Genomic DNA, 22,616 nt, shown 5'->3' on the forward strand with positions numbered 1-22,616 from the left:
TTGTTTCTGGGGGTGCTGGGTGGCAGGATACAGGGGACACTGTGCAGCAGGGTGGTCCTGCTGGGACCCAGGCACCTCCCTAGCCAGTGGCCCTGTGTACAATGAGGCATCACAGGGGGACTTGGGGCCTGGCGGCACAGCAGGCCTGGGATGTGCTCCCCAGAGCTGAGCCACCTCTGCTCCAGTCCCCCTGCAGCTCCTCAAATACAGCCTCCCCAAATATATGTCCCAAATTTTAATTTTTAGAACAACCAAGCACACAGGCACAGCCAAGTCAGCACTGCTGCAGCCCTGGGGGCCAGAGAGCTGTTCACAAAAAGGCTCACAGTCTCAAACTCTCAGGATGTGGGGCTGGACAATGCCATGTTCCCTTCTGCTGCTCCAAGGGCTGTGGCTCTGGGCTGGACTGTGCATGCAGAGTGATTCAAGGCAGCACCAGGGAAATGCTGAGGCAGGTTTCCAGCTTGGTGCAATGTGTCTAACGGAGAGTTTGCAGCCCAACAGGCCTCTGGCCAAGCCACGGGAGTAGAGGAAGTGCCAAGAGTGCTTCTGCCTTTAAGGCTGAGTCTGGGAGTTGTTGGGTATCCCTCAGGGGTGCCAGTGTGCACCCCCACATGGCTGTGTGGCTACTTTGGGGCTGTGCTGGCTGAGCTCTGGAGTTGAGCTGTGCTTCCAGCTCCATCCCCACCTTGGGAAAGGCACTGTTGGTGAATGTAAAAGTACAATAGTTAGTGACTGGGTGGGGGGAACTTTCACAAAGGGCCCCCTCTCCTCCCACAAGCACAAGGCCAAGGTGAGGGACCCTGTGCAGCAGCAGGACAGGCACTGTGCAGGCACTGAGAGGGGGGAGAGGTAATTGGAGTGGGAGAGGTGCCCAAAGCGTGGCACCACAGGCCTTGATGCTGCTTAGGCTGGGTATCAGCCCCCCAGTGTCCCACTGTGTCCTGAGTAAAACAAAAGAGGTGCAGACTTGGGCCCTGCTGAGGGCTCTGCTGCAGGGCTGGGGCAGAAGTCAGAGCCAGTCCTGCCCCTGCAGCCCTGGGCTCGCTCCTGCCTGCCCAGGCATGGTGGCTCAGAGGAAGAGGGGCTGCTCCTGCCCTGTCAGCAGACGGTACGTGGAGGCTGGCATGGTCTTGATGTGCACCTAGGCAGAGAGGCACAGATTAGAGACCCCAGCTTGGAGGGTGCTGGTGCACAGCTCTGAGCCCAGCAGCTCTGTGGGGGCCCAGCTCACCTCGCTGACCGCCTCGGTGAGGATCTGGATGATTTTCTCGTGTGGCGTGGCCACCACGCTCTGCCCGTTGATCTCGATGATGCGGTGCCCCACGCGGATGCCACCCTGCTCTGCGATGCCCCCGCGCATCAGGCTGCAGATCTGGGAGAGGGGACTGCTGTGAGAGCAGGGCTGTGCCCACAGCCCAGCCCTGTCACCACTGCTCCAAACCCTCACAGCCCTGTAGGCTCTCGGCCAGAGCTCTGCCTGGGATGCACACCTCCTCCAGCCCCTGGGCATGCAGTGAGAGCAGGGATGTTCCTGTGCATTACTGCCACCAGTGACGTGCTGGGCTGGGGCCAGGGCAGCCCTCAGGATTTTGTCCCCCAGATGACTCACTGAATCTTCCTGCTCCCCTTAGGCTGGGGCTGCAGAGACTGAGCTGCTCCCTGGGGCAACAGGAGAGACCCACATGTCCAGTCCTGGGGGAGCACTGGTTGGTGTGTGAGGTGGCTGTGCCACCCACCCACGCACCCAGCTCCCACTGAGCCCAGGAATGCCCCTCTCTGCCTTCCCAACAGAGCCACAGGAGAGCCCAGGGCAGCGAGTAGCTTGGGCACAGGGGACAGCAACAACTGTCACTGAGGTCATGTCCGGAAAGCCAGGAAGCCTCCACCCTGAAAGCAGAGCACCAGGAAGAGGGATACAACCACCAGTGCTGCAGAAAGGCTGTGAGGAGCTTTTTGCTGTGCACAGCAGAGCCCTGTGACCCCTCGGCCTGGGCAGGCACATGCAGTGTGGGAGCTGGACACTGGTCCCTGGACACAACTGGCTCTGCCTGTCCCTCAGTAGACTCTGGCCCAGCTCCCATCCCACAGGCACTCACCACACCGTTCTCAACACAGAAGCCCAGCTGGTACTTGGAGTCAGGGCGTCGTATGACAGCTGTGGTGACAGGGGGACAGTGCACAATGTTCAGTGTCACCTCAGTCTGGTGCTTCAGCTCCTGGAAGGTGGGATGGGGCATGGTCAGATTTTGGAGAGCTATTCAGACTGGTTGAAGCGCAATGCAGTCCCCTCCTGGGGAAAATACAGACTCTCACATGGACTTCTGTTTTGCAACTTCTCTTGGTTTCCCCTTGCCCTGTCCCCTCACTGGCTTGGTACCACTGACTGCCGCCTTCCCCAGGAGACCAATCCCCTTTGCCCTGCCCTTAGCTCTGCTCCCCCTCCCTTCCTCTTCTTAAGCTGCCTGCACAACATGGTTGTTCTCTATCTTGCTGGGTTCCTTTCAGCTACATGTGATATATTTCGCTGAAATAAAACCTTGCAAAAAGGAGCCTTTCTAGCCTCTCGCTGAGCCAGCTGTGGTGAGTGTTGAGTGTGGATTTGATTGCATTGTCTAAATGTTAACCCAACCTACTTTTCTAAGGAGAGGTTTGTTGGGAACAGATAATAGGCAGCAGCACCCACCATCCAACACCCAAATTGCTCATTCAAGGGCTGAGGATTAGCAACTTGTTTTCAATGGGGAAACTGAGGCACACAAAAGGATACTGCAAATGCAAATCCAGGAACAAGAATTTACAAACCCAGCCCAAGACATCCCTGACCCTGAGGCTATGCTGTCCTTGCTTTCAGCTCCTTCCATCCTACTGAGCCGTCCTACTGAGCGGTAGATGATGCAACAGGTTCCCTTCAGGACAGGTGCCTGCCTCCTCCTCCACCCTCCTTTTCAGGTGGGGCCACAGCAAGTACACTCCCCACCTTTGTCCCCTGCCTTCCTCCAAGCACTCTGAGCAGGAACTGCCACAGCCTGCAGGACAGGTATGACCTCTGCACACCTGTCTCCAAAGCTGAGGGCCCCAAAGTAATCCCGACATCACAGACACTCCCAGATCATTCAGGCCAGTCCCCATCTCCTCCGTGGGATGAGGCAGGAGGTCGCCCTGCCCTGGCTCACCCGGATGATGCTCTGGCAGGTGCCCAGGGGCAGCCCCACCAGGCTAGTCCCATTGACTGACATGAGGCGGTCCCCAATGCTCAGCTCGCCCGAGCGCTCAGCGGGGCCCCCGTGCATCAGGTTGGCGATGACCACGGTGGGCAGGATGGAGCCCCAGCCCGACTCCACAATGGCGATGCCCAAGATCTCCCCCTTCTGCTTTCGGATGCACACCTGGGGGAAGAACAGGCGGGTTACAGTCACAACCTCCACCAGAGCCATGGAGCACGTGTCCTAGCCTACAGCTGCACGCACAGCTGGCTGGGATGGGGTTGGGTTTTGGAGGGAGCACCTCAGCTACACAGGGAGCCACAGGATGACAGAAACGCCAGTGGGTTCCCCAAATTGTCCCCACCCCTCAGAGCAGCTCTTACATCCTTGCAGTTCTCCTGCCGGGAGAAGTGGGTCAGCTCTGTGTTGTACTGCTCCTGGTCCTCCAGGGCACGGCTGTACTGCCGCGGGCTCAGCTCGCTGGGGTCGATGCTGTTGGCTTCCAGGAAGCGCTGGTAGGCCACTCCGAATGCCTGCCCGATGGCCTGGGCAATGACCTGGGCCTGGAGAACCAAAGGGGCTGTTCCTGCCTGTGGCTCAGGGCTGGAGCAAACAGCTCCCTGTGCCCTGCAGTGCCCAGCACAGGAACCGTCCTTGGGAGCTCCAGGGTGTCCTGGCTCCTTCCCTGCTGGAATGGCCCCCTAATGGTGTGGAGCTAACTCTCCCCTTCACTTTACTCGCTGGGGCTCTGCATGGCACAGAGATGCTCAGGCTGTGTTTCTGCCTCTCCCTAGCTGCAACCCCAGCCCAGAACAGCCAGTTATCACACTGGGATGGGACTCAGGTCCCCAGGGTCACCCACCCACACCAGGGACCCATGTGGTGCCTCACATCAGGCGAGTGGAAGACATGGCAGATCATCTTGTAGAGCCGCTTCTCCTCCGCCACCTCCGAGCGCCGCGGCAGCTTCCGGCGCGCCATGAGCACCACGAGGGAGCCGATGTCGGCAATGTAGGAGATAGTCTGGAGGGAGTGGTCCATCATGGCCTCCTGGCAAGGGGAACAGGTAGAGAGTTCAGCCCCCTCGGGGCTGTCAGACCACGTAGGCACTGTGAGCCTGCAGGCACTGCAAGCAGGAAGGATTTGGCTACGATTGGATGTGGCACAGCTCTCAGCACATGCTGGGCAGAAACCATGTCTGTGCCAAAAAGTACAAACAGATCCTTCATCAAGGACTCATTTGTATCCCTGGGTGTCGCCACGGGACAGGGCAGCTCTTCCCTCTTGCTATAATGCAGAAACTAATCCTGAGGCAAAGAGCTCTCCAGATTTCAAGCCTGGGTGCCCCAGAGCTCAGTCTGGGTTCCTAGCAGCTTGTGCAGCCACGCAGAGAGGAAAGGACATGATACAGGATGGCTATGAAGTGACATGTCCCCTCCCAGACATGTGTCCTCATCCATAGGCCATCACTGGGCAAGACCCTGCTGGCATGGGAGCAAAGCTGAGATTCTGAGACCAAACAGGAATGTTGAAGTAGCCACAGAGCCACGTAGTTACTGCTGTTCCTGCTCACCTGAGTGTCAGCAGTGAGCACCTTGATCCTCTGTGTGGAGACAAACAGATCCACCTCCGTCATGGGCTGGGACTCCCCCTCGGGTGCCTGCAGAATGACGGAGAGGTCACAGGACCCTGCTGGGACCCAGCCCCACAGCCAGGTGCCCTCAGGCAGATCCTGGGCACTGCCCCACACCCATGGGGGGCAAGGCTCGGGACAGCCATGCCCCCCCATCCCTCCTGCACCTTGATCCTGTCCACGGCCTCCTGGGCCTGTGCCATGCGGACGCTGGTTGGGGGGTTCCTCTCCGAGGCCAGCTGTGTGGAGCCCAGGTACTTGGCCCCAAAAATCACACCATCCAGCAAGTCCTCTGGGTCACAAGGGCCTGGAACTGAGGCGTTGGGAGGGACTGAGCAGAGGCTGCTCCCCCACCTCTGAAACTGGGGGTACCAACTCCTGCTGCTTTGTTAGCTGCATTCCTACACACAATGAAGCAGCTCAGTGCTTGGTACATAGGCACCTGGCATCACTGGGGGACCAGGGCTGCTTCCCCCTTCCCTTAGGAGCACATGGCATCCTTTCCCCAAGTACATCCCCTCCCTGAACTCTGGGTGGATGCAGAGCTGCTGTTCCCTCCCTAACCGGGACCCCGGACCACACCCAGAGCAGGTGGGGCAGGACCCCTGGATGCTCTTGCTGCTCGAGAACAGAAGCAACTCACCCTCTTTGAAGGCTGGGCAGGATGATGGGGATTCCCTGTTCTGCAAAGCAATGAAAGAGCAAGTAAGGCTGTGGCTGGGATCTCAGGGATTCAGCCTGCCTGGTCCTGGAGCAGTGGGACAGCAAGGGCAGAGTGTCCCTGGGGATGGGGGAAATGGCACAGGGTCCCAGGTTTGGACAAAGAGGAACAGGGTCCTGGGGCTGGAGGGGAAGATGGCACAGGATCCCAGGACCAGAGGAGCTGTTCGGACCCAGCAGCTTCTGCCCCAGGGCACACATGAATCAGCCAGCCCCGCAAGCATGCATTGAGGGCTGAAGCTGGTACCGAGGGTCTTGTCCGGGCAAGCTCGCAGTGCAAGGCCCTGTAAGACCAGAGCAAAGTCATCCCTGGCTCTCCTTTGCCCCCATCCCAGACCCCAGGAGGGCTCAGAGCAAAGGAGCATGTCCCAGCTCCTGCTGCCCCACGGCAGCCCAAGGCACAGTGCACTCACGGTCACAGCGCCCTGAGGTGGCTGCTCTGTCCCGGGCACCAGAGCGGAAGGCAGGGCTGCCCATGCCGGCTCCGGGGAACCTTCCCGAGCACTGTCGCAGGCAGAATCGTCTTCGCAAAGCCCCTCTCCATAACACAAGCTGCCAGAAGGCTCTTCCTCTGAGCTCTCTGGCCTCCCCAGCCCTTCAGGCTTCTCCACAGCGGCTGGTTCCTCCTGAGCCTGCAGCATCTCCAGGTTGGTCCCAGTCAGGACATCAGAGTGGGCCAAGGGGGTCTCGGCACCAGCCTCGGGCAGTCCCCCCTCGTAGCACAGGAGGCTCAGCAGGTCCTCCCGGTCAGCTTCGGCGAAGAGCAGGCCGTGGCAGGGCCGGTCGCAGGCGGAGTGCTGCGGGCAGCAGGGACGCGTCGCCAGGCCCCGGCCCGTGGCCACGTGCAGCGGGCACGGCCGGCACCTGCCCGGGCACTGCCCGCGGCCCCGCCGGGCACCAGCGCCCGAGGGGGATGACGAGCCCTGCTCTGGGGCGGACGGGCAGTCACGGAAGTTGGGGTCGAGGGTCTCAAGCTGAGCCAGCAGTCCTTGGATCTCCGAGGGTTCGTCCTCCACATCCTCGGTCCACTCGGCCCTCGGTGCGGGGCGGGAGCGGGGCTCGGGGGTCTCATCCAGCTCCATGCCCGCGGGGTCGGCGCTGCTGGGGGTCCGGGGCCGTCCCGTGCCCCGAGGGGCGCTCCCGGCGCCAGGCTCCCAGCGGGCAGAGCCCTGCGGCACTTCGGGCACCGCCTCCGCTTCCATCGCCCTTCCTGAGCCCCGGCACAGCTCGGTCCGTCCGCCCGCGCCTCCCGCTAGCTCCGGGGCAGCGGCGGGCCCGGGCCCCTCCGGTCCGGAGCCGCTGCCGGGCTGCGGGGCGATACGGGAGGGCTCCTCCGGCCGCTCGCCGCCCCCACAGCACCCAGGGGCTTCCGGTCCGTCCTCCGTCTCCATGGCCCGCGGCTCCGCGCTCTCATCGCTGCCGCCGCCGGCGGCATGGAGCGCAGCCGCCTGGAAGTCCATGGTGGTGCCGGTCTCCATGGGGCCGGCAGCCCGGGAGGGGCCGGGGCCGGGCGAACTCGGTCACTACCGGCGCCTCCGGCCGGGCCGGGCCGGGCCGGTCCCGCCACCGTTTCCGTTCGCCCTGCGCAGGCGCGGCCACGGCCCCGCCCCGGGCCCGCCGTGCCCCGCGCCCATGGCCGCCCGGGGGCTGCTGCGGGCAGCCGGAGTTTTGCTTCGCGCCCCGGCCCGCGGCTACGCCAAGAAACCCGGTGAGCCCCCCCTGGGCACCGGCCCCTATCCACGCTCCTCGGTCCTGATGCCGGTCCCGGTCCCGTCCGTCCCCCCGTCCGTACCCCCGTCCCTCCGTGCACCCGTCCCGCGCTTCTCGCCCCTGGTACAGGCCTTGCCCTGCCCGCGCTCCGGGCCCCGTGTCCCGGTCCCAGGGCCCTCCCTGGTGGTGCCGCCGGCCCAGCTCCATTCTTTGTGGCTCCCACTCTCACCCGGCCCCGGCCCCTGTTAGAGCCCCGCCGTCCCTTGCCCTCGAGTCTCCATCCCTTCCCCTGCTTGCGTCCTTCACCCCCGGCACACCCTCTGCCCTCACCCTACCCTCACCCTGCCTTAACTCTACCCTCGCCCTGCCCTTTTCTCCACAGCCGCAAAGTCCAAAGGCAAGGGTGTGCCGAAGGAGGCGTTGAAGGGGCCCGAGGTGTGCACCGACCCCACCATGCTCGCCACCCACGCCATGGGGGTCAACTACTTAAAGGAGGGTCCGGAGGTGGCCCTGAAGCCCGAGTCCGAGTACCCTGACTGGTGCGTGCTGCCTCACTCCCCTCTGTGTCCTAGAGGTGCCATCCCAGGGGCACAGAGCTATGTAAGAGAGACAGGGAAGTGTTCTGCGAGGAGGCAGACTGCCCCTCTTCAACCCAGACACCTTCCACAGGGTCAGGAGACGGGAGTGGCTGCACTGTGGATGTGGGGTGAGGGATCTGCACATCCTGGTCACTCATCTCCATTGCTCTGTCCTGCGCTTGTCCTTTTGTCCTCTTTCCCGCAGCCTCACACCCTCTGTATTCACCCCCAGGCTCTTTAAGATCCACCTTGGGCCCCCCAAGAAGCTGGAGGAGCTGGACCCCGACTCCCTCGAGTATTGGAGGCGCCTGCGGAAGTACAACACATGGCAGCGCAACAGGTTGAAGAAGGGCAAGAAGCTGTAGGTGCTGCTGAGCTTCGGGCTTGTGTGCCAGCACAAGTGGCACTGGGACCTGCCCTGGCTCTTAGTCTCTTCTCCTTGCTGTAAATAAGAAATAAATCTTTGGTGAGGCTGATACGTGTTTTTTTACTACAGAAGCTCAGGTTTTGGGTCTTAGGGAGAGCCCACACTGCTCACGGGTCCTGCTCCATCACTGCCTGTACCACGGCAGCTCGGGCTGAGGGCTCCATAGGGATGTTGGGTGGGGAATGACCCACCCATGTCACTGCGTCCTCGGCTGGTGGATCTCAGGGTCTGAGCAGCCTGTGCTCCCTGGGGCTGGAAGGATGGGGGCCAGGCTTTGGCAGTGCTGTGGGACAGCAGGCAAGGTGAGGCAGGGGACATGGTGGCCTGTTGCAGTGCCACCCCGACACCATGCTTTCCTTTCCTCCTCCAGCAGCAGGAGCAGTGGTGCTGGGATGCCAGGGCTTGGCTGGGCTGCACAGTGAGGGCAGGGTCTTCCGCACAGCAACGGAGGCCTCACTGCTCTATCTCTGCTTCTCCTTGGGCAGCTTCTGCCTGACAAAGCCCAGCAGCTTCCCCTGGCCTCCATTCTGCACACCTGGCTGAGAGGTGCCACAGTCACCTCAGCTCACCTCCACCTTGGACTCGCTGCCCTGCAGCTCCTTCTGGGCTCGAGTTGGCCTCTGGAGAAAAGAGGTGTCTGTGGGTTCCTGCAGTGAGGAAGGGACAGTGCAGCCTCTGCCTTGCCTGGCGGTGGCCCCGGTGCTGTGTGTCCTGTGACAGGGCTAGGCTGTGCCCAGCTCCCCCGGGGCTGTGGGCGGGGGGTGGCAGCTCTGCGCCCATGTGCTGCACAACAGGAAGGAAGAGGGAGGGAAGCAGAAGTGCTGTGCTGCAGCACGGGGGTGATTTTGGGCTGAACCCTCATTTCCTCTGTGCGGGGCTCAGTGCACAGCCTGAGAGCTGATAAGGCTCGACCATACCCTGCGGAGAGTGCCCATCTCTGCTGGGCCTGCAGCTCACCCTCCCCTCACCACCCCCAGTGTGTCCAGATCCCAAATCCAGCAGCAGGTGAGCAGACGGAGCACCTGGGTCCCTGTCCTCTGTCTTGGAGCCCCCTGCTTGGGTGAGTATCACCCAGCTGCTCTGGGCAGCTTAGTCCTGGGGACAAGAGTCCTTCTGGGGGTGGGTTCTTGGGAAGGGACCTGAGGGGAGGAGGAGGGAACTGCCCCGTCGAGATGGTTCGTGTCACACAAACCTTTTTCAGGATTCAGGGCAAGCTGAGCTGAGTCCCAGTCCCAAAACCCCCATGTACCCTATGCTGACCCCGCTGTAGGCCCCTCATGGTGGCTCCAGAACCACCTTGCAGAGGCCTGGTGACAGCAAGGGGGCTGCTGCTGCCCCACTGTGGCCTCTGCCAGAAGGAGAGGGGTACTGGGGCCCCATTCTCTGTGGCACCTGAAAGGACAGGGAAGGTGATGGGGGCTATCCTCTCCTTCTAGTTTGTGGACCCCATTCCACAAAGGTCTCTTTCCTGGGGCCAGGCTAAAGTACCCTGGCTCCTTGCCCAAGGCTGGGGGGTGAGTGGAATCCCCTGCGCCACCCAGCTCGCAGAGTGGCAATGTGTGTCACTCCTGGCTGGCTGCCGGTGGCCAGATCCAGCAGCGCTGCCCAGCCAGGTCTCAGCACCTCCTCAGGCTCCTGACACCACGGATCTCGCTGCTCTCCTCTGAGTCACCCTGTGCCCAGAGCAGTCCGGTGGGGCACGGGGCCTGGCACTCCGTCACCCACTGACAGCTCGTCCCCTCGGTGTCCCCAGGAGCGATGGGGGACTGGAGCATGCCCATCGGCTCGTTGGGCGAGGAAGTGGTGGCCCGGCTGTGCGAGCTGCTGGATAACGCCGGCCGGGGCTGGCGCAAGCTGGCGGAGCTGGCCGGGGCCGAGAAACGCTTCAGGTGCAGGTAGGCTGAGGGAGCCCTGCCGGGGGCTGTCCCCGACCGGGTTGCCATGGGCACAGCTCTGCCGGGGACTGAGAGGACGCACGGGTCTGTTCCCACCCGGGCTGGGCTCCCATCCGCCCCGAGGGAGGGGGCTGGGGCTGGGGCTCTGACGGCTGCGGGTGCTTGCAGCGTTGAGGAGCTGGAGATGTGCTCGCTGAAGGTGCTGGAGCCCCGCGGCAGCCCCACACAGTGCCTGCTGCAGCTCCTGGCCGACCGCGACTGCACCCTCCGGTACCTGCTGGGCTGCCTGGAGCGCATGGGGCACGAACAGGCCTGCCGGGTGCTCAGCTCTGCCGGTACGGACGGGCAGCGGGACCAGGGCATGCACGGAAGCCCCGGGGGCAGGGGCTCAGCAAGAGGAAATGGGCATGGGGGTGAAGAACAGCAGTTCTTGTTGGGGGTCTTGCTCTGGTAGCGAGGTGCTGGGCAGGCAGGATGGGGTGGGATAGATGCAACAGGATGAGATAGGATGGGATGTGCTCTGATGGGATGGGATGGCAAGGGATGGGATGGGATGGGATGGCAAGGGATGGGATGGGATGGCATGGCATGGCATGGCATGGCATGGCATGGCATGGGGTAGGATGGGATGGGGTAGGATAGGATAGAGCAGAGTGGGATGGGATAGACTGAAACAAAATGAGATGTGTGGATGGGATAGCACTGAATATGCCAGTGGGACAAGGTGGGATGAGATGGCTGGGACAGGACAGAGGTGTGGGATGTGATGGGATGGGCTGGGAGAGGAGAATCTGTGGTGGGTGGGGGTGAGGCAAGATAGGATGGGACTGGATGGTATGGGGTGGTGCAGGACAAGGGGGACAGCCAGCCCAGGCTGGTCGCTCCTCTCCCGCAGTCCAGGATGTGATTCGCATCACGGTGCAGCCAGAGTCGCAGGTGGTGGCGGAGGGGACACAGGTGTCCCTGACCTGCTGTGCGACTGGCCCGCCAGGACTCGTGTACCAGTGGTTCTGTGGGAGGCAGGAGGTGAGGTCCCACTGTGCCACATTGAGAAGGGCCCCTGCACCCTGGCTGTGATGAGGGATCCTCGTGGGTGAGGGAGCACATTTTCCCTTGGCCTCCTCTTGTCTTGTAGGTGCCTGGAGCCACATTCCCAAAGCTGGTGATCGACACAGCAACTCCTGCAAGCCAGTGGTACATCTGCCGGGTGAACTGTGGGGCCACCTTCACCTTCTCTAGGTGGGCTCATGTGCAGGTGGAGAAGAGCAGCCCCAGCTCAGGTGGGTCTTGAGATCTCTGTCCCTGGGCTGGCAGCTAAGGGGCACTACTTGCCTGATTGGGATATCTCCTGCAGGGCACCTCTTGCCCCATCAGGACAGGGATGGGTCCTGAGTGGTATCATTTGTCATGTAAGGCCCTGGCTGAGCTGTGAAGGTCTCTGGGCTTGCTGCGGTGATGGTGCCCACAGAGGAGTCACATGCTCTCCTCATGCCTGCTGCCTCATGGGTGCCAGAGGCTGTGGCTGCAGAACCTGGGGCCTGGAGCAGTGCTGCAGAGTGCTTCCATGGCTGGGTGCCTAATTCGCCACCCTTCCCTTCCCCAGCCAGTGGCTACTGCCCGAGCATGGCAGGGCTGCAGATCCTGCGGCAGCCGCGGCCGTGCCGCCTGGCTGAGGGGGACACACTGGTGCTGGAGTGCAGAGCCATTGGCAACCCCCCACCCCAGTACCAGTGGTTCAGGAACCGGCGCCCCGTGGAAGGGGCACAGGCACCCCAGTTCCAGGTATCGAGGGACCTCTGACATGGCATGGCATGGCATAGCACGGCACAGTGTGCCACAGTGCAGTGTGGTCTGGCACACTGCCCCAGCCTCCTGCTCTGCTCTGCTGGCAGGTGAAGCTGGTGACAACAGCCGAGCGGGGCAGCTACTCCTGCCATGTGTTCAACCTTTTCCACGAGGTGTGGAGCCAGGAGGTGGACGTGGAGATTGGTGAGGGCCCCAGAAAAACCTCTGTGACCCCCGCCTGGTCTGTTCCCAGGAAAGCCCTCATGGCTGCATAGTTTTGGGGGGACTGCAGCCCATGCTGGGATGATGATGTCATACAAATGGGTCCCTGACATCCCCTCTGCCACAGGCCCACGGCTCTTCACCTCTGGAGGCTCCTGGCAGGAGGGGGATGGAGGTAGGTGGGAGCAGAGTGGACAGGTCTGTGCTGCTCTGCCCACCATGCTCCCCTGGCACTGAAGGACCATGGCACAGCACTTCTCTCTTCCCAGGCTCCCAAGAGCATGGCAGCCCTGGACAGCTGTATGGTAAGAGCCTGCCCAGGAGGGGCTGGTGGCCCTGGGGGGCTCTGACTGTTTCCGGTGTCACCACTGTCACCGCATAAGGCTTTACTTGGCCAGGAATGCATTGGGTGCAGCATACTGGAAAAGTGAAACAGCAGCCCAGCCCCAATCTGAATTAGGAGAGCAGATCAGCACCTTAACCCTCAATCCAAATCCCCAGCCCTAGCCCTCACCCATAACCTGAGGGTTCAGGGATCAGTGAGGCAGGGATGCCATAGGGTACCTTGGTACCCAGGGACCATGATGCTGGCCAGAGCTGGGTGTCACCTCGGTGGGCTGTGGGCAGCACGGAGAGCAGGTGTGTCCCCTCAGTAGCAACACCTCCCTCTCCCATCCTTGCAGCCACGGACAAAGTGGCGCTGCTGATTGGCAACATGCACTACCTGTACCACAAGCAGCTGCAGGCGCCCATCGTGGATGTTCACGCCCTTGGTGCCCTCCTGTGCCAGCTCAACTTCAAGGTGGTGTCACTGCTGGACCTGCGCAAGGCTGAGATGCAGATGGCCGTCGACGAGTTCCTCCTCCTCCTTGACAAGGGTGTCTATGGTGCGACAGCACCCGCCAGGGTAGCTCCAGCCCAGGGGGAGCTGGGTGGTTTTATGCGGTGGAGTCTTTGGGTGCAGCCAGGCGAGAAGCAGGTGCTGGCAGGTCAGGGGATGTCACCAGGTTACCTGCCCTCTGTTCCCCCAGCAGGTTTGCTCTACTATGCCGGGCATGGCTATGAAAATTTTGGCAACAGCTTCATGGTGCCCATTGACGCGCCCAGCGCCTACACGTCAGAGCACTGCCTGTGCGTGCAACAGGTGCTGCAGGAGATGCAGCAGCGCCACACTGGCCTCAACATCTTCCTGCTTGACATGTGCCGCAAGAGGTGACCCAGCCCTGCCACCCACCTGGGGACCAGCTGCCGCGTGGGGAGAGCCAGCACAGAGACCTGTTGGTGGTGGCTCCTGGGGGCGGGTAGTGGGGCACCCCCAGGGTGCCATCTAAACCCATTGTCTTTGTCTAAATGCCCCAAGACTTCACTGCCCCTGTGAGCTAGCAAACCCTGTAGTGGGTGGGCAGAGGGACACAGAGCAGCCCTCAAGGTCTGGTGTGCTTTGGGGTGGGTTTTGAGGGGGGACAGGTTCTCACTCTGTCCAGCTTCTCTTCTCTTGCAGGAACCTCAATGATGACATCATCCCGCAGGTTGGGGCGCTGGAGGTCACGGCCAACATCGTCTTTGGCTATGCCACGTGGGTCCCCTCCCACCATCCCCTGGCACAGGCAGTGGGGCTGAGTCTCCCTGCCTAGCTTAGGGGCTCAGACCCCCATGGCTGCATCCGTCCACCCTTGATGCTGAAAGGGTTGGGCAAGCGGCAGCCCCCAGTCCCTCACAGGGCAGGGAGGTGCCCATGACACTGCTTGTCTTTGGGCAGCACCTGCTGCCGTGAAGCTCCAAGACTCCTCCAGAGCACAGGGGTTTGGGCTGGTGATGCTTTAAGCATCTGGGATCTGGCCATGCTCTCACCTGTCCCTAGCACAGTGGCCAGATGGTGTGATAGGAACAGGAAGAGTGCTGGACACTCAGCTCTGCCTTCCTTAGGGCTGTCATCCTGTTGGGGGCCAGTTCCCAGGGAGTGCCAGACCCCATGACAGATCCAATCACTGCCCTGTCCCCGCAGGTGTGCGGATGCCGAAGCCTATGAGCTGAGCCAGGATGAGCTCTCCAATGGCATCTTCGTCACCTTCCTCAAGCGCTGGCTGCTGGAGGATGAGAAGATCACGGTGCTGCTGGACAAGGTGGCCGAGGGTGAGTGAGGAGCAGTGGGGAACAATGACCCCCCTGGTAGCCCCTGCCAACGCCCTGTGCCCCTGCAGACATGGGCACTCTGGAGATCACACGGGGCCGGCAGGCACTGGAGCTCCGCAGCAACCTCTCAGAGAGACGGGCTCTGACAGACCCCATCCGCCCCCCAGGCCAGGATGAGTCCTCTGCCAGGAACCTGCAGTGGGCCAAGGCTCACGGTGAGTCATGGCCACCCTGTCCCAAGCTGGCATCTAGAGGGGGGACAGCCCCAGGAGCAGAGAGAGACTGTGAACATCTGCTGGGTTCCTCCCACCTGGAGGAGAAACTGCCAGCACAGAGCCACCAGCTGGGAGACAGCAACAACTTGTTGGCAGCCCTGCTCTGGGGTGACCCAGCGACCACCTCACCTGTGGGTACAGCTCCAGCCCTGAGCCCCTGCAGGTCCCAGACCTGTGCTCCCTGTCCCCTCCCCAGTCCTGCCGGAGAGCCGGCACCTCTGCTTTGACTGTGGTGTCACCATCCAGCTGGGCTTTGCTGCCGAGTTCTCCAATATTATGATCATCTACACACGTGTGGTGGCTGCCCCCAAGGACATCACCAAGTGTGAGGCCCGGCTCACTGATATTCCTGAGGTGGGAGCAGCTGCTGAAGCCCCCACCAGGGCAACGCTGGGGAACGGGGGGAAAGCTGTGGTGGTCTTCACGTGGATGCCGTCATGGCAGGAGCTGGATGTGGACCTCAAGTGCACCAATAAGGAGAGCCCAGAGGAGCTGGGCAGCCCGCTGGCACCCGTCTGGAGCCTTGGCTGCCCCTCCTGCTGCCTCTACAGCCGGATCTGTGGCTTGCAGAAGCTGCAGGTAAGAGCCATAGCGAGCGGGGGCCGGTGTTGGGAGCACAACGTGACCATGGCCGTGCTAGGGCAGGAGCCCATGGAGCTGGTGTCCCTGCAGCAGGAGCTGGCCTTCACCGTGTGCCTGCAGTACCGCTACCAGGGCATGGATGACTTTGTGGAGGAGCGGCAGCGGGTCAACGTGGGGAGGCCGCTCATTGCCAAGCTCAACCTGCAGTGGGTGGCCCCCCCCTCACCAGCCCACAGCCCCCTCTGCCCCTCTGCCCCCGGGAGCTGGGGGGTAGGGGAGAGCTCATGGGTCAACACTCCTGAGGAGAACCTGAGCCCCGAGGGCCCCACCCTGTAGAGGGACAGTGAGGCCCCAACCCCATCACCGCAGTTCCCTGGCACCATGCCTGTCCTGCTGGGGGGCCAGGGCATGGACAGGGTGCAGGTGACATGCACAGAGGCTGGCCTCCATCCTGGCCTCTGCCAAGGGGTGCAGGTCTCACAGCACAGCACAACAGAGACTGTAGGCTCCAGGTGCATGTCTCTGGCATGGCAGTGCCACCCCCCCATTCCTGGGAATGGCAATGCCACCCCCACATCCCTGGGCAGTGCCAGCCCCACGTCCCTGGGCAGTGCCAGCCCCACATGCCAGGCCACCACCAGACAGTGCAGGGGCAGAGTGCCAGAGACCACAGCTCAGTGGGCTCGAGGCGTCGTGCCAGGGCAGGGCTAGGTTCATTCAGGCCTGGGAGAAATAGAGAGAAATAAGCAGCTTAGGGGGCAAATCCCGCGGGAGGAGATTACAGGGGTGGGAGCTCCCCTACAGGGGAGGGCTCCTGCTCGGCCACGAGGGGGTGGGAGCACCCCCTGGTACCCCCAGCGCTCCCAGCAGCACCCACTCCTCACAGTACAGCCCCAGGAACCAGCCCCATCTGGGCAGTGAGCAATTTCAGGACAGGATTGGAATCTAAGGGGGAAAAAAAAATCCCTTTTTGCTTGAATTTTTCCCACACAAACTCCCACATGCTGGGGCGGGCTCCAGTGGGTATCCACCGGGGAAAGCACCAATAAAGTGATCCGGGCAGGCGGCTCGGTGCTTCTGCGCCCTCCCTGCGTTTAAATGGCATTGTTGGGGTCGGAAACCTCGCCCGTTCCTGCAGGGAGTGCAGCGCAGCACCGGGCGCACCCGCGGGAGGGAAGGAGGGTACGAAGTGCGGGTACCCCGACATTCTCATTTCCATCATTCACACAACCCCCACCGCCAAGGAGCCGGGGCGGCGCATCCATCCTGCTGCCGGGGCCCCTCCGCGCTCTCGGGCAGCAGTTGCGGGGCCGGCCCGGGGGAGCACCTTCGCCCCAATTAGGCTCCGATCAAACGAGCCGGGGGTGCGGCGCTGCCGCTCCCAGCGCCAGCCGGCCTTTGTTGGCGCTCGGGAGGCCGAGGGGTGCCCCGGGCTGGCGCCAGCCTCGGCAATTATGTCATGTGAAAAGCGCAGCCCCCATTGAGCGCGTCCCGTCCCCCGGATCAAACCCCATTACTTCCGCAGCCGTTGCTTCATTATCTGCCGGCCGGAGCTCGCCTCGGCCGGGGCGCTTCGCCCCATTAGCCGGGCCGGGGAACCGGGGAGCATCGATTATGCGTTTAATGGGTTGTTAAAGGTTTAATTGTCGCTAACGAAACAGACGAGCAGCAGCAGCCGGAGGACGGGGCACAAGGAGAAGGGTCTCGCTGGGGTCAGTGCCTCGCCTGGCCCGCTGGCATCCCGGCCAGACCCGCCCGACCCCGGGGCTCTGGAGACGTCAGAGTCCGGCCCCGGGGCGTTTGGATCGGGGTGAGAGCCCGGGCTGGGCGCACTGCAGGCGGGGACGCTGGCACTGGGCGGGGTCTGGGCCAGGGGCGCGCGGTGGGGATGGGGCTGCCGCAGCACAGCCCTGGCTGGGGACTCCTGTCAGGTCCGGAGTGGGATGATTTTCTGGGGAAAACCTTTGGTGGGGGGTGGGTTGTCCCTCATTCGGCTCCTCCAGGGACTGGGGCACCCCAGGAACCTAGGACACTTCAGGGCATCCCAGGGACCCGGGACACTCACTCACCCAGGAATAAGCCCCCCTGTCTTGCTGTCCCAGCTGTGCTTAACACCTCAAAGCCACTCTGGGCTCAGCCATGTGCTGGGGCCATGCTGGCCTTTCCCATCGGTGAGGCTGCTGCTGCCCCGAGCTCCAGCGGGTGGGCAGATGGGACAGAGCAGCAAAGCTGCTCTGGGGACCCCTGAGGACATGGCACCTTGTCACCACCCCCCAGCTCCCACCTGGCAAAGAACACTGGCAAGGGGTAAGCCAGGTGTGGTGTGCCCCAAGAACCCTGTTGTGGTGAGCCCAGGGCTCACAGCCGGCCGCCTCCTCTCACCAGGGCTCTCCCGGGTCCCTCTGCTGCCCATCCTCCCCCCAGCACAATTCCAGCAGCCCTCAGCCACTGGTGCCTCTGGGAGTGTTGGGGCGGGGGGCACTGGGCACAGCCCCCAAGGGAGTGTCGAGCAGGGGACCTGTGACAAGCTGTTGCAGCCACGGAGCAGCACAAGCCAGTCCCAGGTCACCTGTACCTGGACCTGGCCCAGCCCTGCACACAGCATTCCGAGGGAGCAGGGCAGGAGGGTGCACAGGGATGGTGCTCCTGTGCCCCCATGGAAAGCTCCTTTCTGGCAGAGGCTTGGCAGCCACGCCGTGCTAAGGAGGGCACGGCCCGACCGCGGCCCCGCAGCCCCGACTCCAGCATGCAGCAGCCATCCAGCTTATCTCTTTACTCACAATACACCCGTGCTCTCGGCACACCTCCTGGCATGACCAGCAGTGTGCCCCAATGCAGCTAAAACATCCCACCAAGTACTCCCTACAAAACTAGAGCTTTCTGTTCAGTTTTGTTTAAATCTGAAGCATTAAAAAAAAATTAATAATAACAGAAAGGGGAGGGGGTGTGGAGAAAGGAGGTGTCTAGCTGGGGTGTGGTGGGTGGCCCACTGGCACAGTGGGATGCCTGAGCCTCAGCCAGGTCCTCAGGTGATGTTGGTGCCTTGGAGAGGCAAAGGAGCTTTCCTGGAGTGCTTCCCCCCCAGCTGTGGGGCCCTGCCAACACCCCGACTTGCTCCCCTGACACCACCAGTGCTGGGTCAGTGTGGGGAAGAGACAGCCTGGCATCCCTGCCTGGTGCCAGCTTTGGTCCTGCTGAGCACCTCCTGTCCTCCCTCGCCCGCCGTGGGGCCGAGCCAGCGCCGGGGCAGGAGTGGCAGCTGGGGAGCTCGGAGGGGAGCGTTCATCAAATGGGCTGCCAGGTCTTGTCAATGGTCTGAATGTGCTCCTTGGCTTTCATGCGGAGCGAGGCGATGCTGGAGTTCCTCTGGTCCACCTCCTCCAGCGGGTACTTGTCCACAAAGGGGGTGCTGCACTGGTAGGGTGCGGGGGCCATAGGCTGCATGCCCTGCGCCATTGGCGGGGGGGTGTTGAGGAAGGAGTGCCCAGCATAGGGGGGCTGCAGGGCCTGGGGGGCTCCCATGAAGCCGGGGATGCTGTGGACTGTGGTGGCACTGGAGATGGGGGACGTCAGCCATGGGTCCAGTGGGAGGGAGTTGCTCATGGGCCCCACGTTGGGGGTCATGGGGGGCCGGTTGAAGGAGAGCACAGGGGTGTCGTGGAGCTTCATGGAACTGGCCTCCATCTTCTCCTGCCTCCTCCACTTGGCTCGTCGGTTCTGGAACCAGACCTGCAAGGTGAGAGCCAAGGTGAGTTCACTGTGCCCAGTTGGGCCCTTGCAGTGTGTCCCACATGCTGTGTCCCCTGCAAGGTGTCCCATATAGGGTGCCCCATGCCTCTGCCCCAGGCAGGGTGCCCCATTATGCAGTATCCCATGTGGGGTGTCCCACGGGGAGTGCTCGAGGTGGGGGTGTCCTATTTGAGGTACCCCATCCACAAGGGCTGTCCTACAGGGCTCCAGCAACTGCAGCACCTCTGCCAGACCTCTCCCACAAGCCCCAGAGACCAAGGACATCTCCAAGTGTGGAAGGGAGAGGTAAGCACACATTCCCTTTTGCTCCATGGGAACGTGCACCATGGCCCTGCAGACTCCCAGCAGTTCATGGGACAATGTTATTCGACCTTCCCGGCCCCTTGGTCACAGCTTTCATAAGTTAAACAGCCACAGTTGTGCCAAAACTCAGCAGGAATGACAGGGACTGGTGACCCAAATCCAGTGGGGATGTCTGGCCCCATGGGACCTGATCATTAAAGTGCTGATCCCCATGTCCCCAGAGCAGCACAGGGCACAGGGGTCTGCTGCAGGAGGCAAAGGGGAGGAAAGATGAATGGCTGGGTGGGAAAGGGGAGGGTTCCATGGGCTGCTCATGGCTGCTGTGGACACTGGGCTGCACTGGTGCAAACTGCATGTCCACAGAAGAGAACGGAGCTGGGGAAAGGGCTGGAGCACAAGTCGGATGAGGAGCAGCTGAGGAAGCTGGGAGAGCGCAGTCTGGAGAAAAGGAGGCTTGGGGGGCCCTTCTGGCTCTGCACAACTCCCTGATAGGAGGGGGCAGACGGGGGGGTCGGCTCTGCTCCAAGGGAGCAAGGGAGAGTGCAAGAGGAAACAGCCTCAGGCTGTGCTAGGGGAGGGTTAGCTTGGAGATTAGTGGAAACTTCTTCCCTAGAGCAGTGGTGGAGTCCTCATTCCTGGAAGGACTTCTAAGGCATGTGGATGTGGCACTTGGGGACGTGAATTGGTGGCCTTGGCAGTGCTGGGGGAGCAGTTGGAGTCTATGGACTTTTCCAGCCTTAATGATTCTGTGATTCTATGAAACTGGTTGTTGCTCAGAGAGCTCAGCAGAGGTGTCTTTATTGTCTAGACCCCCACAAAAAAGGCTGCATTTTCTTGACTGGAGCTGAGGCCTGAGGAATTCAGTTCATTTGTTTGGGGGCTACTTCTATAATCCACAGTGGGTTTCATTCAGCTCCCTGACCCTTTCTCCCTCCCTGATCTCACCCCATCAGTCCAGGCATGGTGGGGAGAAGACTGGTGGGACCCCAGGCTCTTCCCAGGCTCTGCTGCCCCCCATGAGCCACCCCATGCTGCAGCCTAAGGAACAAAGCCTCCCCAGCCCTACTGCCTTGCTCCAACAAGCTTAAAACCCTTAAATCTATGAGGATCTTGTGCTTTCCCAGCCCGAAAACCTGGAAGGAGCCACAATCAGCCAAGGTAGGTTTTTTGGCCACTTTTCCATGTGAGCAGCAGGAGAGATGGGAGCAGCCACCACCAGAAGTGGGAAAAATTTCTTAAAACCATCTTTGTGCCCTAACAGAGCCTCTGGCCCGTGTGCCCAACTGAGACCTTGTAAGTCAATCTGGGACCCTATGGAGGAACAAGGCTCAGCCATTAAACCCTTTCCCTGGCTTTGTCAGAAGCAGCTGGCTCTGCAGAGATGCTGCTCCCATCTTGAGCTGTGGGGAAACTGAGGCACAGAAGGAGGCATTGGCACTAGAGTTGAGAGCTGAGAGGAGCTCTCCAGCACCTTGGGGTCCTTGTGCCACTGCTCAGGGACAGATCCAGGGTGTGGGGGTGTTGGCCTCCCTACCTGCACGCGGACCTCCGGCAGGTTGACCTTCATGGCCAGCTCCTCACGGCTGTACACGTCGGGGTAGTGAGACTTCTCGAAGGCACGCTCCAGCTCGTGCAGCTGGTACGTGGTGAAGGTGGTGCGGTTCCGTCGGTGCTTCTTCTTGGGCTGCTCCTCCTCGGTGGCGGCCGGCGGGGTGCTCTCGCCGTCCCCCAGCTTCCGCAGCTCACCCAGGTCCCCCTCGCACTTATTCAGGAACATGGTGGCACCTGCGGGGCCACCACAGAGTCAGAGGGGCCTGTGTACTTTGGGTCCCGCACGTGCCCCCAGCCCAGGGATGGATGGACAAGAAAAGGGAGGGATGGGAAGGTAGGGTGGCCCTAGGAACAGGTTATGCAAAGGCATAATCCTCTCTGCCACAGCAAAGGATCCCAGGGCTGTGATGTCCTGGGGGCTGATCCACAGTCCCGGGGACTGACCCGGGGTCCTGGGGACTGACCCAGAATCCAGGGGATGCCTCACACTTGGCTCTGCTCTCAGATGCTGCCGGGCCAATGAACCCACTGGTGCTAAAAGTCAGATTTCCTCTAAAATGGAGGATTTATGGAAGTGCCATCACTGAGAGCCAACCTGATCTCTCTCTGCCCTGGCCTGGAGGGGACCAAGCCTGGGTTAATTCCCTCCTTCCTCCCCAGCTCCTCTTGTCCAGCCTCTTCCATGGAGAAGGCTGACTCTGGAATGCTGGAGGACCCAGTGTCAGCCCCCAGTCTGGGCGGGAGTGACCTGGTGCTGTCCCCCAGCTAATAACCGTTTTGGTGACGCTTATAAGCATTTTCAACCCTCGCAACATTTCATCTTTAAGCTTTTTATCCGGCATCTGAAATCTTCCTGCAGTATTTGCAGGGGATTAAGGGTCTCTTTCCACCGTGAGGATGTCAGCAGACATGGAAATGGGGCAGAAAACTGTAATCCTGGGGCAAGGGGAAGGCACTGCATTGCCCAGACCTGCAAGCAAAGGCTCACCTAATGCCTCAGTGGGAGTGGGGAGGGAAAAGGAGAGTGGGTTCATGCTGGGAGGGGGTAATGGGGGTCCTAGAGGGCAGCGAGCAGGGGCTGGGTGTCGGGTGTTGCCCAGGCTGCACACACAGGGGTGTCTGTGAGGGGTGTTCTGTGTGCAGTGGGGGTGTGCACTGTGTGCCTGCGGCAGCTGAGGCTGTGCCAGTACCTGGGCAGGGACCCAGGCATGCTCAAGGGGGCTCCCAGTGAGGCACAGGTGTGTGGGGGGAAGATGTGCTGGGCTGGGCATGCAATGGAAGGTGTGTAGCAGTGCATGGTGTGGATGTGCACAAGCGGGGATGGGGGTGTGTGGGGAGGGGATATGTGGGGATGGGAGTGTACAGGGATAGGAGTGTGCAAGGATGGGGGTGTGCTGGGATAGAGGTGTGCAGGAATAGAGGTGAGTGGGGATGTGGGTGTGCAGGGATGTGGGTGTGCAGGGATGTGGGTGTGCGGGGATGGGGGTGTGTGGGGATGGGGGTGTGTGGGGATGGGAGTGAGTGGGGATAGGGGTGTGTGGGAATGGAGGTGTGTGGGGATGGGGATTTGCAGGGATGGGAGTGAGTGGGGATAGGGGTGTGCAGGGATGGGGGTGTGCAGAGATGGCAGTGAGCCGGGATGGGGATGTGAAGGGATGGGGGTGTGTGGGGATGGGGGTGTGCAGGATAGGGGAGCAGTGCCAGGGTGCAGCACATGCTGTGCAGTGTCTGCACTGCTGCATGCAGGGCACAGTGTGTGTGCACAGTGGTCATGCAGGGTGTGCATAGCACCATGGATATGCAGGGAGCACAATATGTGTGGGCATGCACAGCCTGTGGGCACAGG

General features: G+C 61.7%; 3 protein-coding genes across 3 annotated transcripts; 1 reads left to right on the forward strand and 2 right to left on the reverse strand.

Moving 5' to 3' along the window:
• Positions 1-222: 222 nt before the first annotated feature.
• On the reverse strand, positions 223-7,128 carry APBA3 (amyloid beta precursor protein binding family A member 3). The gene is made up of 10 exons (XM_009096934.4): positions 5,973-7,128; positions 5,483-5,522; positions 5,007-5,152; positions 4,780-4,866; positions 4,098-4,256; positions 3,590-3,769; positions 3,177-3,389; positions 2,100-2,219; positions 1,235-1,375; positions 223-1,144 (listed from the first exon to the last, which is right to left on the reverse strand). The coding sequence occupies exons 1-10, from the start codon at positions 7,035-7,037 to the stop codon at positions 1,073-1,075; spliced, it is 2,223 nt and encodes a 740-aa protein (XP_009095182.2). The 5' UTR covers positions 7,038-7,128; the 3' UTR covers positions 223-1,072.
• A 1,967-nt stretch (positions 7,129-9,095) lies between these two features.
• On the forward strand, positions 9,096-16,250 carry LOC103821978 (mucosa-associated lymphoid tissue lymphoma translocation protein 1-like). The gene is given in 18 exon segments (XM_050986154.1): positions 9,096-9,334; positions 10,028-10,169; positions 10,338-10,504; positions 11,065-11,195; positions 11,305-11,449; positions 11,773-11,951; positions 12,062-12,158; positions 12,304-12,351; positions 12,446-12,481; positions 12,860-13,117; positions 13,120-13,189; positions 13,191-13,388; positions 13,678-13,752; positions 14,182-14,309; positions 14,378-14,524; positions 14,781-14,938; positions 15,029-15,163; positions 15,257-16,250. Coding segments are annotated over 17 exon segments (2,355 nt in total). The 5' UTR covers positions 9,096-9,334; positions 10,028-10,032; the 3' UTR covers positions 15,503-16,250.
• Positions 16,251-18,451: 2,201 nt separating this feature from the next.
• On the reverse strand, positions 18,452-20,996 carry RAX2 (retina and anterior neural fold homeobox 2). Its single transcript, XM_009096826.2, has 2 exons — positions 20,754-20,996; positions 18,452-18,895 (listed from the first exon to the last, which is right to left on the reverse strand). Exons 1-2 carry the CDS (start codon positions 20,994-20,996, stop codon positions 18,452-18,454), a joined length of 687 nt encoding a protein of 228 aa, XP_009095074.1.
• Positions 20,997-22,616: the final 1,620 nt, after the last annotated feature.

The sequence above is a fragment of the Serinus canaria genome, chromosome 28 (genome assembly GCF_022539315.1).
Source record: "Serinus canaria isolate serCan28SL12 chromosome 28, serCan2020, whole genome shotgun sequence".
Taxonomy (NCBI): domain Eukaryota; kingdom Metazoa; phylum Chordata; class Aves; order Passeriformes; family Fringillidae; genus Serinus; species Serinus canaria.